At 40.6% G+C, this 14,343-nt stretch overlaps 1 protein-coding gene across 7 annotated transcripts in view; it reads right to left on the bottom strand.

The window, feature by feature from the left end:
• Nucleotides 1-915: 915 nt before the first annotated feature.
• ABLIM1 (actin binding LIM protein 1) overlaps nt 916-14,343 on the bottom strand; it is a 175,255-nt gene continuing 161,827 nt past the window's right edge. For 6 of the 7 annotated variants that reach the window (XM_090145540.1, XM_090145539.1, XM_090145534.1 and 3 more), the window contains exons 19-21: nt 14,035-14,096; nt 13,663-13,723; nt 12,069-12,889 (exon numbers count right to left, since the gene is read on the bottom strand). In XM_090145540.1, coding sequence (XP_090001666.1) covers nt 12,852-12,889; nt 13,663-13,723; nt 14,035-14,096 — 161 coding nt within the window. In that variant the 3' untranslated portion in view covers nt 12,069-12,851. Of the gene's footprint in view, nt 7,491-8,795; nt 8,877-11,577; nt 11,653-12,068; nt 12,890-13,662; nt 13,724-14,034; nt 14,097-14,343 lie in introns of those variants that run through there. The other variant, XM_090145541.1, reaches the window with a different exon arrangement.

Below are 14,343 nucleotides of genomic sequence, written 5' to 3' on the forward strand. Positions count from 1 at the left end.
CTGAGGGCTGCACTCAGACATCGATGGCCTGGAACACGATTCTTTCCCACTCTCAGTTTTTTTAGGATTGATTCCCAATGGCTTAACTTCAAATAGTAACATCACCGCACACCCCATCCCCTTTAACAAACAAGCCCAAAGGCCAGTCCTAATGAGGCTCCAGCTTTGGTTGCTCCAGGTCCCATAACTGCAGGAGGCTCATGCTAATTCAGTGGAGATGTACAGCAGGTCGTCTACCAGAGCTGTGTATGCGTGGCTCCTTTCCCAGGGCATATCTGTGTGTACTAATGAACAAAGCCCCTTAACACTTCCCTCTTCTTAGGCCGTGGGTGTGCCCAACCCTGCTGCTGCTGCCAGGGTCTGCTGGACACATGGCCATACAGTGCACTTGGAGATGTTTTATGGCCCCATTTCTTGTAATGGCACCTTCCCCTGTCTTCTATACACAGCACAAGGCTGGGCAGATGTAAACAGTAGTTAGGCAAACGCCTAATTTAAAATGCTAATACATGGAAACATCATATCAGGGACTAAAATTCTAGCTGAGCTCACAAAGGTAGAGAAAGGAAGCTATTTACACTTTGAAGATAATGTAACAGAATCACCTACCCGATCTTGCTGTAATGGTCCTTCTAAACCACCAGCTAACCACACAGCATTAACACTCCTATGTGGTTTGCAGAATAGATATTTTAGTAATATAGTTACCAGAAGCTTGTGTCCATTCTAGAACGTTTGGTCAACTGTTTACTGAAGCCATGCAATTTTGCTCATCTGCTTTGGTCTGGACATTTATGTCTCACCTGCATCCTTCCTGAGAGCACAACCTGTTTTCTAAGGAGACTGTGATACAGCTCTGCAAGATGAAAGAAAAAAAAAACAACACAAATAAATGAGACTACATGAACCCAGCAATTAAGAATAAAGCTTCAAACTTTATTCATTGACTTGAGTACAACAGTGATGCAGATTACAGTGGCACAGGAGTGCAGTATGTGCTGTTTGCAGTATGACAGTTGAAACACTAATTGTACAGAACAGCAACCCAGCTCAACTGTTCATTATGCATACAAGCAGACTTACAAGACATTGACTCATTTTTACAGAGAGACTCAGAGAGAGCTGTCTCACAGATGAGTGGGAAACACAGGGACACCTCCCTGGAACGCTGGTTTGTGACATGCAGAGGGAGGAGAAAAGAAAAAATTAAAAAGAAAAAAATCCTATCACCAAAATCTACTTTTAAAAAATAAAATATACCTCTGAAAAAAATTAGTTTCAGTTTCCAAAGCTTAAAAAAAAAGTCCCAGCTGTAAGGCCCTCTTACAGGAAGAGTTATCAGCAATGACCTAGTCGCACTGCCTGGACATGACAGACCCAATGGTGATACTGTGAGACTCTTCTGGTCTCGACAGATGAAAAGAGCCTGCCTGCTCCCAAATGTGCAGACATCAGTAAGACAGTCCACTGACTGCAGTGTGTTTGCACTTGGGGGACCCAAGGGAGCCAGGCACAGCCCGGTAAGGCACCGCTGGGATTTGCTTCTGCTTCTTCAAGACTTTCTACACTTCATTTCCTAATGCCTAGGAGCAAGGTGCTATGGGCCTCAGCTTTACAAGTCCTGGGAGAAGCACTCACATTAACTATAGTGATTTCTGGCATACCAGGTTACTGCTTGCCTTCAGTCATTTCTTTTTACCTCAATAGAAAGATCACGGTGCACGTGGAAGGAGCACCTCTTCACATGGACAAGCATTTTTAAGGAAATCATTAGCAGAAATCTATTTCCCTGTTAGAAGCCCTTTGGGCAACAAATAATTTATTTTGCATACGGGCAAACAACATTAATGGCCAATTAGATTCCCACTTCCTGCACTGATGCTCACATTAAAATTAATAACACTTATTCCCTCTATGCCAACTGCCAGCATCACATAGCTCCTGCCAGCAGAGTTGCCTGACTAAAATCTCAGCATCTTTGCATCGTAACTGATTTTTTGTTTTCTACTTTATCAAGCACAAAACAGTTGTGTGGGAGAAGTCAGAAGAAAAACTCACCAGCAAGAACGGTCCTGCGACCCACAGCGATAAGAGTGTTTCTACACTAAGAGAAAGGCTCTTCATTCCATAGCAGTGGTGTAAAATCATGTGTTGGCAAGATCACTCCTTCCATGTCTACACTCAAGACTATGCTGGACTCCAGCAGATGTCTTGGCAAAGAACTGGACCATGACCTGGGCCTAAGCAAAGGTAAAAGGGAGTTGTGGGACCAAGCCTCAAGAGTCTGCTGGGGAATGACTGGCATTTCAGCACAGATCAGCAGATTTTCTTGCTTCCTCCATGTTTTATGCATTGTTATTATCATTGACTTGAGCAAAGATGCTCATAATCTACAGGTGCTCCAAACTTGACTTCTCCACAGTCTGAAATAGGTAACACAAACTGACATGCATTTCTTCTAAGTCTGCTAAACACTCCAGCAAACTCTGGAGCAACCAAGCTTGGACCAGACGATCATGCAATCAGACTTGTTTGAGTTGGAAGGGACCTTTAAAGGTCATCTGGTCTAAATTCTCTGCAATGAACAGCAATACTACATCTCAATCAGGTGCTCAGTGCCTGGTCCAGCCTCACCTGAAATGTCTCCAGGGATGTGGATCCACCACCTCCCTGGGCAACCTGTTCCAGTGCTTCACCACCCTTACTGTAAAAAACTTCTTCCAAATAGCCAATCTAAACCTCCCCTCTTTTAGTTTGAAACCCTTATCCTATCACAACAGACCCTGCTAAAGAGTCTGTCCCCTCCTTTCTTACAGCCCCGCTTTAGATACTGAAAGGCTGCTCCCAGGCCTCTCCAGAGACAGTTCCAGCTCTCTCAGCCTGTCCTTGCAGGGGAGGTGTTTCATCCCTTGGATCACTTTATGGCCCTCCTCTAGATGTGCTCCAACAGGTCCATGTCTTTCCTGTACTGAGGACTCCACATCTGGATACAGTATTCCAGGTGACATCTCACCAGTGCAGAGTGCAGTGGAAGGACCACCAGCCTTGACCTGCTGCTTATCCTTGTGGATCCCTTCCAACTTGGGATATTCTATGATTCTACAGTTATTCCACCTGTATGAAGTTCTGGAGGAAGACATCTCCATGCACTGATACTACCTGACATGGCAGTGATACTCCCGGAGCAGCAATGGCTTACAGAAAGAGATTTCATTTCAAAACACGTCTAGTTTCAGACTAATTGCAGCAAGGGAAGAGCTTGAGCACTTCAGTGCTAGGCCCAGACAGACTTGGGACCAGACAAGTTGGTAAGGTGAGATGACATCTGTCTTGACAGGACTAATAGCATTACTGGAACCACAGAGCTCTCTTGCCTCCACATGCAGCTATTAGGAAACTTCCTGTTTTCCTAGTCTAACCTTTCACAGCACACTGCAGCTATGTGCATGATGCATCACAAACTATGTTTAATGAAAGGCTACTAACCAAACTGAAAACAAAAATATGTTTCTGAGAGTTATGCCACTAAAATGTCTCCTAAATGACACCAGCATGAAATGGTAACAAAGAACAAAATCATGAAGTTCTGTGAGTGAGCTTCACAAGAACTTACTCTTCCAGTTGTGTAGAAAGTTTAGCAAGCTTGGGATGGGACACTGTCAGAGTTGAGATGCTAACATTCAGCTTCCTAAAAAGAGGCCACAATAAATCATGTAATTTCACTGAGAAATAGTGGACAGGTTAGTAATATCTAAATCTGCTTTCTTAAGTGGGAAAGTGACCTTGCCCCCTGCACACTCCATACATCACAGAACAAGGTATCTGTAAGTGACAGCCTTCATTACAGACTTATGGCTGCCTATTCAACACAACTAGTTGGAAATTCCAGGTTATCTTCTCGCACAGCATTTCAGTTGCATGTGTATATAATTCAGTTTTGCACACGTGTATGGTTATTTCGTAATTCCATCCTGCACACCTATTTTTACAGGTCTTTGCTTATCATTCTTAAAGCAGAAGGGGAAAAAAACAAGCCATAGTCAGTTTTCAGTCCTCTCAGCAGAGACACTGCAGCAGCACTGTTTGATAGGACTTCATCAGAAGCTCAGATGTTTTTCAGGAGACAGAAGAACTTGAGTGTGTACTTAAGGCATATTCTTACACACTTAAATATTTACTGAATAATTTAAAGTCTAGTTACAAAGCTCTATGTTAGATTACAGTATTCAAATTTATCAGCCACAAGGGAACATTGAGAGGGGAATTACAAAGAATCATCCAACAGTGCAGAGCTGCCCAACAAACAATACACTACTGGATTGATACTAGGAAAATGATTCACTGATTACAAAGACAATTCTCCCCGGGGCTGTATCCCCCTTTTTATTAGGTAGGAAGAGCAGATTAAAGTTGAGAAAGTGCTGCAGTGACAACTGCTAAGAGCTCACTGCAGAAACACATACTGGCTGCTGCAGTGTATTCAGGGTGTGAAATGTCTCAGGGTGCATTTGCTTCTAGGTGGCTGGGATAGTTAACAGGAATTGAGCATAAGCATGATACTAACGCTCAGAAAACCCTCATAGTCTCAATCAGAAATAAAGCAGTGGACTGACTGTGCTCCATACCAGCAAGGTATGAACCAGTGCCAGCCCAAAAATCCAGTTAGGAGATTAATTGTATCTGCAGCATCTAAGCTGGCTTCTCTTCATTCCTACCCATGCTGCAACTTTAAATTCTCACCTGATAAGGCAGACTCAAATTATCTTGTCATTTTTCAAAGGCTGGAGGAATGGGTTCTTTTTTTCTCTTTTTTTTTTTTTTGAGGAGAGAGAGAAGACAACCTGGTTAGTCATCTCTGAAATGACTGGGTAGGATATTCACATACACTGTTCAACAAACCTAAAGCTGAGGGCTGGCAGCTCACATCTGTGACAGCAGTCTTCATAACAGAAAGGTCTGCTGTCAAGGTGACTTGAGATACCTACAAACCCACTGTGTTTGGGTGGCAGCAGCACAGCATCACCTATAGGATATGGATTGGTAAAATTTAGAGAATTTCAATACTTTAAATGATCAAATCCAAGTGTTCTTCTCAACATAAAGACATAATTTGCAGGTAACATACACTGAATTTTGGAGACTAGTGCTCACAAAGCTTGTGACTGTAAAATGCTGCTGTCCTTCCATTGCATGGATGAAGTTTCAGCAATCACTCAAAAATGCATCTCTAACTGCCAGTGCCCCTAGCTCCCATTTGCTTCTCAGTGTTCCTCCAAAGCCATTTCAGATGCTTGTTCTGAAAAACGAAGTAAAAAATGTTGAACTGATCCTTGCTGTAATCTCAGTGAAGTCCAGAGAGCTAAACCACAACCAACTGTGTGGCACAGTGTTCAGGGGGGACCTGTGTTCAGTGGGGACAATGCTGCCAGCTCTGCATGTGAGAACATTCTCAAGCACGCCCCTTGGCCTCACCATTCACTTAGCTCCAGAGCACGGAGCACATGAACTACAGTGATCTGCTCTAACAGGACTACCTAATGCCAGCAAAGATGGGGCAGGATATGGGCTGTCCTGCACATTTCATGGTGAAATGCCATTTGGTGACATAGAGAACTCAACACAGTGATAGTGAACCTCACAACTACATGGGACTGTTTCCTCTTCCTGGCTTCCAGATTTTAACTCTAATGTCTAATGTAACAGAAAATACAAAGGTTCTGATGTCTCCAGTGCCAAAAGTTTCTGCATTAAGAATGAAACCTTGATATTCTTTGACAGACACAGAACCTAAATGACTTTCTCCGATCCTAGGAGATGGTCATTAGTGCAGTTTGCATTGGCAGTTAAGCATCAAGGAAGAGAAAAAGCTGATGCTGCAGCCATAATGCATTCATTCAGTTACTTTGGTGCTCGTGTCCTCCTCTGTATAGGACCTGCCCAGAAGCAGTTAAGATATATATATATATATAGGCAGTTATTTTTCAAGCTGCAATATAGTGGAAGAAGACTGAAAGCAATAAAAGGTTCAATGCAGCTCAGAAACCACCTTGCATGATTTCTCTGTCTTCATAAACCAAGTCAGGCACAAAGGGAAATAAAAATAACCAAGGCTGGAGCTTTGAAGCTTCAAGAGAGGAAAAAAAAAAGATGCTGCACCTTCTTTTCCAAGCAGAAGTGAAAAACTACTTTAACTAAAAAGGGATGCTTGGCCCCATGCACTGTGCCATATTGACAACAGCAACTGCAATTTAATCAAAAAGCCTCTATTGGCAGAGCATGGCACCTTGGTGGTACCTTTTAATTCATAAACATTCCTCCTAAAGAGGGATGAAAATTTATGTTGGCTTGCAGAGAACCATCTTCCCTGCTGATGTAAAATCCACTGCAGTCTAAGGAGCTGTACCTAGTAATTAATTACTAGAAAGGAGTCTGTCCAAAATCTCTGGGTGTGAACCAGGGCACACTTAAAAAAGCATTTTCTCACTCTATCATTCCCACCTTCACCCACCCATCTCTTGGACTAAATTACAAGAAAACCGACTCTTCTCCATCATTCCCATTACTTAGGTGATCCTACATTATTTGACTGGTTAAGCTTCAGCCTTATTAATTCAAGCAGAAAGTGTGGAAGAGGGAAGACCTACAACAGACACAGCAACTCGCTTCCTATATCCTAGCAAATATATACAAGTACAAGGAGTCCGCTTTCTGAGAATTCAACTGGTATGCATGTAGGTGAGCAAAGTGCCCACCTTTGCAGATAGTATCACACAAAGATGCAGTTTCAAAAGACTGCCAGTGAAGAAACAGTTGTGTGAAAGACTGGACGTGACCATATGGATGTGTTACAAAGGGCTTCTCCTTCACTATGGAGTATCTGTCTTTCTCTCCATATATACACATATATACACATACATACACAGATGAGTAGATATAAATACATGTGCGCGCACACAAACACACATTCATATATATATATTATATATATATATATTTCTTTTCCAGTTCTTGGAGTGGTTACAACTACATTAGTCTACAAGGCATCCTAAGGGCACTTCCTGGCTCTAGCAATAAAGTTCCATCTTGTTATGGAGAGAAGTAAAGGGAATATCATTGAGGGAGAAGAAAAGTTTCCTATCTTGTATATTACCATGTAAAAGGCCGACACCTCTGAAAATTATCACTCTTGTTTCTGAGCCCAGATATTTTCTCCCTGTGTTGCAGGAGGGCAAAGGTTCATCTTGTTCAATTGCTGTGTGCAGAGGTGCCACTATGCGATTTTCCCTTTTTGGTGGGTAAGTGGATGCTTCCAAATAGTTTGGATTGTATGATACAACATCCTACGCGTCATTTTTAGATGTTTGTTTAAAGGGAGATTAAAAGAGTTTTGCTTTTTTCTTCATGTCGTTGCGTCTCCAGAGAGGTAACTTGTCAAACTCCTGTATCGTCATGCCAAATATCTCTTGGAAAACTTCAGGTGCTAAGTGACGCTTTAAAAAAAGAAAAAAAAAGAGGGGGGGAAGAAAAGGCAATGGTCAGTCAAAGCTGAAAGAGATGCAATAGGAGACAGGAGTGCCTTAAGGGAATTCATGTCACTCTAGATGCCACTGCAAGATCTAGTGATAGAAGCTTGATGAAATACCAAAACACGTATCCAAGTCGTAATGAACCTGGATTCTCAGTGCACCAATAACATTTTGCTGTTTGTAACATCACCTGAAAGGTTCCAAAGGGGATCAGAAGAACTATTTCAGTTGATGAATGAGCAAGACAGAATAAACAGGTTGCCTGAAGTTACCCAACCTGCTGTGATAGATAACAGAAAAGAAATAGCACTTGCATGCCCCTCTCCAGGCTTTAGCTAGTCATCTGTATTCACACACAGACATGCAGGCTCTGGGTTTTAGGTGAGCTCCGTTGAAGGGCTGCAGGTTGAACGTGCTACACTGCAAACTTGGAGAAGACAGACGGCTGGCCAGCCTAACTGCCCAGCACATTTCTCTACAACAACTGAAACATGGCTTGTGTGAGTTACCTCTCTTATTGCTCTGCCCTAGAGTGCACTGGACAGAGGAAGTCCCTCTTTCTGGTATTAACATAACACCACCTTGAATTTTATTAGGTAGATACACGATAGCTATCAAAAAATGTAAATCAGTGGGTACTTACCCGAGTTCTTCTGCCTTCTTTCATGCATCTCCACAAGATTAATTAACTAGAAGTAACCTAAACATCCCCAACCAAGAAATTTCATTGGGCTGCTTACATGTAATCCACAGATTGGTAGACAACTTGGTATTTGTTAGTAGAGATTTAAATCCTCACGTTTTTGCATAATGAGTCACTCTAACACTTAACAATGAATCAGAGAAAGTTAGACTTTGGATTCTCAAAGGTGGCTGGTACTGACACTTCACTAAGGAATGATCCAAGCCCAGACAAAGCTTTGCCCCATTCTAACATGGGTCCTATGACTGTGAAACGCTTGACCAATTTTGGTCTTTTTACCAATTTGCAAGTATGAAAATAATTGCTTGAAAAATAAGGGGGTTGTGAACAGCTCTGCCCAGGAGCAGGGAGACAGAGGCATTCCTGCTCAGGGATGTGTGACTCCTGGCCTGGCACCACTTGCTGAGAAGCTGCTGTTTCCTCCCCATCTGACTCTTTCTTCACTATTTAATGCTGAGAAATCTTGTTAGTCTAACAAGGACCCACGCGTTAGTGCTTGAGCTTTCAAGTGTGCAACAACAAACAACTTCAGCAGGAAAAAGCATTTAGGAACTTGCTTCTCTTACCTCCAGCCTGGTTCTGTCTACATCTTTTAGTATTTTATTTCGCCCTCTGTTGGTCACCATGAGTATTTCATATGGAAAAATCTGTTAACAATGTATAAAAGGGGGAAAAAAGAGAGGTATTTACATTTTAAAACAAAAAGAACACAACGTGTCTTATTTTCATAACCACTCAATCATTCTTTTTCCTTTTCAAAGGAAATCACAGCATTTCTTTTTTGAAAGATGCATGAAAGACAGGCCAATCTGGACAGAGCAAGAACTTGTTTACTATCACCGTCAAACTGCCTCACACTTTTGAGGTTCTGCATACAACGATTTTTATAGTGCACGTAATATATTAGCTGGCTTTGTTAAGACAGAGTTCTCTCTATTCAATATACTTTCTCATCTCGCAATGTACAAATTTTAAGGTTTATTAAGATATGTAGATTTGGCACTCATTGGTCTGGCTGATGCTTGCCAAAATGTGGACAGCTCTAAGAAAACAAATTCAGAGGACTCTTAAAAATGCATGAATATACATCTGACAGTCCATCTGAAGGAACAGTAACTCTGAAAAAGCAAGATATTCATTAGTGGGGGCTACTGCATTCAACAAAATTCATCAAAGGATTTTCTTTGCTTATTTGGATAGTTAAAGAACGTGGACTAAAGAGATGTTTTTGTAGACATATTCATCTTACACATCTTCATCTGCTTCAGAAGAGTATCTGTCCCGTACATCTCCCACTACATTTCCCTTGATTTTCTCTACATTTCAAATAACATTCAGAACTTACACAAATCAGCTACTGCCAACAATTAATTCCTGGATGCATACATGATTTAATTTTTCTTCTACTAATACAGGGTCTAAGTTTGAAGTAAAGTGTTTAAAGTCAGTGGGCCTCAGATCAGTTTAATGCAACAGGAACAATGATGCTTAAAAAGGATTTCAGAAAACCATATGGATTAAAACCATTCCTGGCAAACAAAACCGTTTTAGCCAGATACTTGCCCACTGAATAAAATCAACAAAACTCTCCTTGGCAAGTAGCTTATATATAATAAAACTCTATTAATTATTTTAACAACTGAAGAAATTCCACCAAATCAGGTTCTGGGTAGTACTAAGCAATTAAGTTAATTCCATTGTAAACAATTACCCCAACGAAATGCAATAAATAAGATTCAGGCACCAATGAACACACCACGGAGTTTATTGTAAGTAATAATAATTTAAGTAATGTGTGCTTACATACCAGCTTTAAGATATGATTCTTAGGAGACTCTGACATTGTCACAATCGTACAATTAAGTCTATATTTTGAATTACATTGTTTATGTTCAATAGTGGAATTGGCTACCATATACAGCATTAAAGGAAACTGAAATGTAACTCTTCAAAATATTTAAACAGGCAGAGTTTAAGTCAAGGTCTATGGTCATAAGTACATTTTATATTCAGATATTCACAATAAGGTATGTTTCAATCTGGGGTGTTAGGATGCACAAATTCTGTCCTTTCTGGTGAACCACTTGATAAGATTTGGGCTTTCTGAAGTTTTACTAATTTTCACTTCCCAGGTGTTTCAGGCTGACACTGAGTTGGCTTTTTTCACTTCAAAGAATCACAGAATGGCTTGGTTTAGAAGAGACCTTAAAGGTCACCTGGTAGCCTCTTGATCAGGTTTAAATTACTGTTGGATCATTGATACAAACAAAACTGCCACTTAGCATAACCTCAGGGTCTGGCATAACCTTTTTAAACATCAACAGAAAGTGATCTGTACTCTCATGAACATTCCCACAAATTTTATCATTAGTAGTATGACAGAATTTGTAACCCACAACAACATTTCAAATAACAGGATGCATTAATGGCAGTGAGGGCTGTAAGAAATGTTATTGCACTGAAAAAAGAAATTATTTGGAATAAAAAGCATAATCTCAGAAGTCAGGGATGTTCTCAAGGTTTATACTTATATAGCATACAAAAACATTTGTTCACGTACGTTGCACGAGGGTCTCAGCTTATAAAGCTAAGGTTATTGCCTTCTGCAATTTGTCTGGGGGTCATCTGGAAGCACAAGCAGTAATCTGGTTTGCAAATAGAGCTCCTCACTTAACTGCAGCAGTGCTGATAATTGCAACTCTGGGAAAACCATGATTCCTCAGAAGGTTCACCAGCAACAGAGAAAGTTGCAATATTTAAAACACAGCACTGGCTGAAGTCTTTCTGTAGATTATGTTCATTTTTGAACACCTCTAGACACAGCAGCAAAAGCATTTTAATTTACACCTTAACTCATATTCAGCTGATAGTACCTCTTTTTCCCAACAAATCTTGTAACAAAGTTCTTATATAGGAAATCCAACATTATATAAGATTTCAGGCACCATTAGCCTCAAACCAGAGATCTGCCATGTGTTGTGAACCACAATATCCTGTGTCACTTTTCAGACATAACAGATCCAAGACTTCACAATCAAGTGTGGTCTGCTATTTTGGTACTGAAAGCTTGGCAGAGAACTAGCTATTTACTGAACCCTTCAGTATCTTCATTTTGTCTCTGAGAAAGCCTGCTCTACCCAAAAGGAGCACACTGATTTTCTTCAGCCAGAGTATGAATACCTAGAACAGGCAAATTCCAGAACAAAGGGAAAGGTTTGGCACAAAGGGAGAAGGGATTGAGGTGAGGTAAAGAAGAACAAGGGAACCAAGACATCTCCTGTATTTTATCTGCATTTCACAGTCAAATCTTCATTATCTTGAACGAAAGTGAATAACATCTGCACTTGCCTTTGGCTCCAACATGTTAGGCATAGATACTCCTCTGTCCATTCTCATTCCAGGGACATGACCATCCGGAAGGGACTGCATCAGATACAGGTATACATCAGACACATAGGTTACACACACAGAGGGTAAAGGCACTCAAGTAGTGGTGAAAACAAAGGTGAATTTGCACTGAGACTCCCTTCAAGCCTTACTGCTTACTCTTACCACAAGACATTGCCATGGTTACTGTTCATCATTTCCTCAGAAGCATGTTTTCCTGAGGCATCCTTTCACCCTCTCTACCACTACATTTTCTGACACTACTGGGGCTGCATGGACCTGGGGACCCTGAGAGAATGGCAGGCCCTTCCCAACCCCTATCATCAGGTAAGGCTCTTATCTGGAACAAATACAGAGAAGCATAAATTCAGATTCTGCTCAACAGAACACGTAAGCATCCTGGTCTGCCCTTCATGTCAATTAGTGCATCAGCCAAGGTGTTGGGTTTTTGGTTTTGTTTTGTTTTTGTGTCTCTACAGTGGAAAATATTGACTATGAACAAGAACAAGGACAGGGCTGTTGTCAAAAGGTACTGTTTTGACACAGGTTCAATTACATCTTGAATATAATACATGAAGAACTCCTCCCTTCTCTCATAATCTTATTTTCTTTCCATTCATCACAGTTTTGATGTATCATTAACAAATACACCCACGTCATTAAAACCTTTCTTAAATTGTCACTTCATAATGTGATTGTGCTGAGGGGCCAGCCAGTCTCAAACTATTCTGGAAAAAATCCTTCAGACAGGATTTGGGATAAAAGGGTTGATTTTTGCAAGCATGTGTCTTAATAGCTCATCTGTGATGATAGCACTGTAGAAAGCTATTGATTAGTCATCTTGTCTGAAGAATAAATTCCAGGGCAAAAAGGCTCCTGGTATGGAAGAAAACTGCCTCCAGAAAATAATTTCAAAGCGTCTCTGGGGCTGGTATTAGACAGGCTGGAGATAAATCTACCCTCAGCTGCCCAGAAAGAACTATTGCAGACAACTCGTATTTCAACAGACAGTGGATTTTACAAAGAAAGTCACAGAACTGGTCTGAGCCTTCTCAATCCAGTTCTGGGGAAGTACAAGGAGGAATCTGAGACTGTGCCTGTTTTTTATCAATTAAGAGTCTACATTGGTGATTTTGCTTAAACATGCAGGTAAATCAAAGTTAATGTCTTAAGAAACCCTTCCCTGTAGCAGAAATTCAAACTTAAAAAGAAAGTGGATGCTTTTAAATCCGTTGTCAGTTGATTGATGAAAACCCGTACTCTACCTGGAAATCTGAAAAACAAGAGAGAAATCTCATCAGCTGCAGAGCGTTGAAGAGGAGTCAGACACAATCTGCCAGATAATCCTTGTGTTTTGTGATCTACTTCATCTACTCAAAATCCCACCTGATTCTATATGGTCAGCAAACCTCCCTACTTTAGGTCTTAGTTTTCTGAGAGCAAAGCACTCCCTACATTGCAGACGACTTCAAGTGTGCTTTTCACTCTGGAAAACTAAGTCACTTTAGAAACATCAAAGGCAGAGAATCATGATAGTTGGCAAATAAATAGCCAACTAATACTCAACTTTTTAGAGCATGATTAACCTGACAGCAGGTCACTCTGTAGGATTCTTTCACAGTCTATGAAGAGACACAAGCACCAGCTTATGATCCTTATCATAAGGTATCTAAGACAGAAAGGATCAGTCTCACTCAGAAGGTAAATTTGTCTCTCTTCTTCTCTTCCCCCAGCACTAAGCTCAAAGATATTCAAAATATTAATTCAGTAAATATTTCAATTAACTACAGACTATCACCTGCTTTCCACGTGTACTGATGCTAAGCATGCTCTTGGCAAAAAAAGGGATGACAGAAGATTTAGCAAAATAAACCCAAACTTTTAAACATGTACTTGCAGAGTTTGAGTTAACTATCAAGTCTGCCCAAATAAGTTAAAACCACTTAGCAAATACAAAGCAAATCCACAGTCTTAATATGAAGCAGCAGAAATGAGCACTCATCACAATTCATTCTCCATAAAGAAGTGGCATGTAAAAATCCTTACCTCTAACACCACCACTCACATCCCCATAACTGTTGTACTGACCAAAATCAGTAGACACCGGCTGTAACAGGAAAAGAGGGACATGCACATAAATCCACAGTTCATGGCTTCACAAGTGGGTTGATATTAGAGAAGTAACAAATTGTTTAAAGCTCTTCTTTCCTCAATTTTCATAAGCTCTCTTGCATTGTTTTCTTGCATTTTTAACCCTAAGTTTGTGGGGAGGGAAACAAGGTTTTGCCAGACTTCAGATGGTCTTATAAGAAAGCTCAATGAAACTTAAAATCTGAAACAGTTAATAGGGAAATAAATACATAAATACCACGGATGATTAAAGTTACTTTTTGATTCTCAAAATGTCTATATCCTTACCCTGTGAAGTCCATTTTTTCCATAGCCAGGAAGAGAAGAGGTTTTGGAGGCTGAAGCATGGGCTGTTGAAAAAGAAAGGGAAAATTTTTTTACTGGAACAATCCCATGGAAATGCAAAACTAAGAACATTTGAGAAATCAACTTGCAGAAAAAATACAGTTGAAGAACTAAGGGGAAGCTTAACCAACTGACATATGCTGATTTCAAGAAGCTAACATCTCGGTTCCAAACTCATCACAACCTTCCACACACTCTGTAAGTTACATGCAACATTATCATGTCATGGTGCCAGGCTCAGAATCAAAGTGA

The sequence above is a fragment of the Phasianus colchicus genome, chromosome 8 (assembly GCF_987193195.1).
Source record: "Phasianus colchicus chromosome 8, bPhaCol1.hap1.1, whole genome shotgun sequence".
NCBI classification, from domain to species: domain Eukaryota; kingdom Metazoa; phylum Chordata; class Aves; order Galliformes; family Phasianidae; genus Phasianus; species Phasianus colchicus.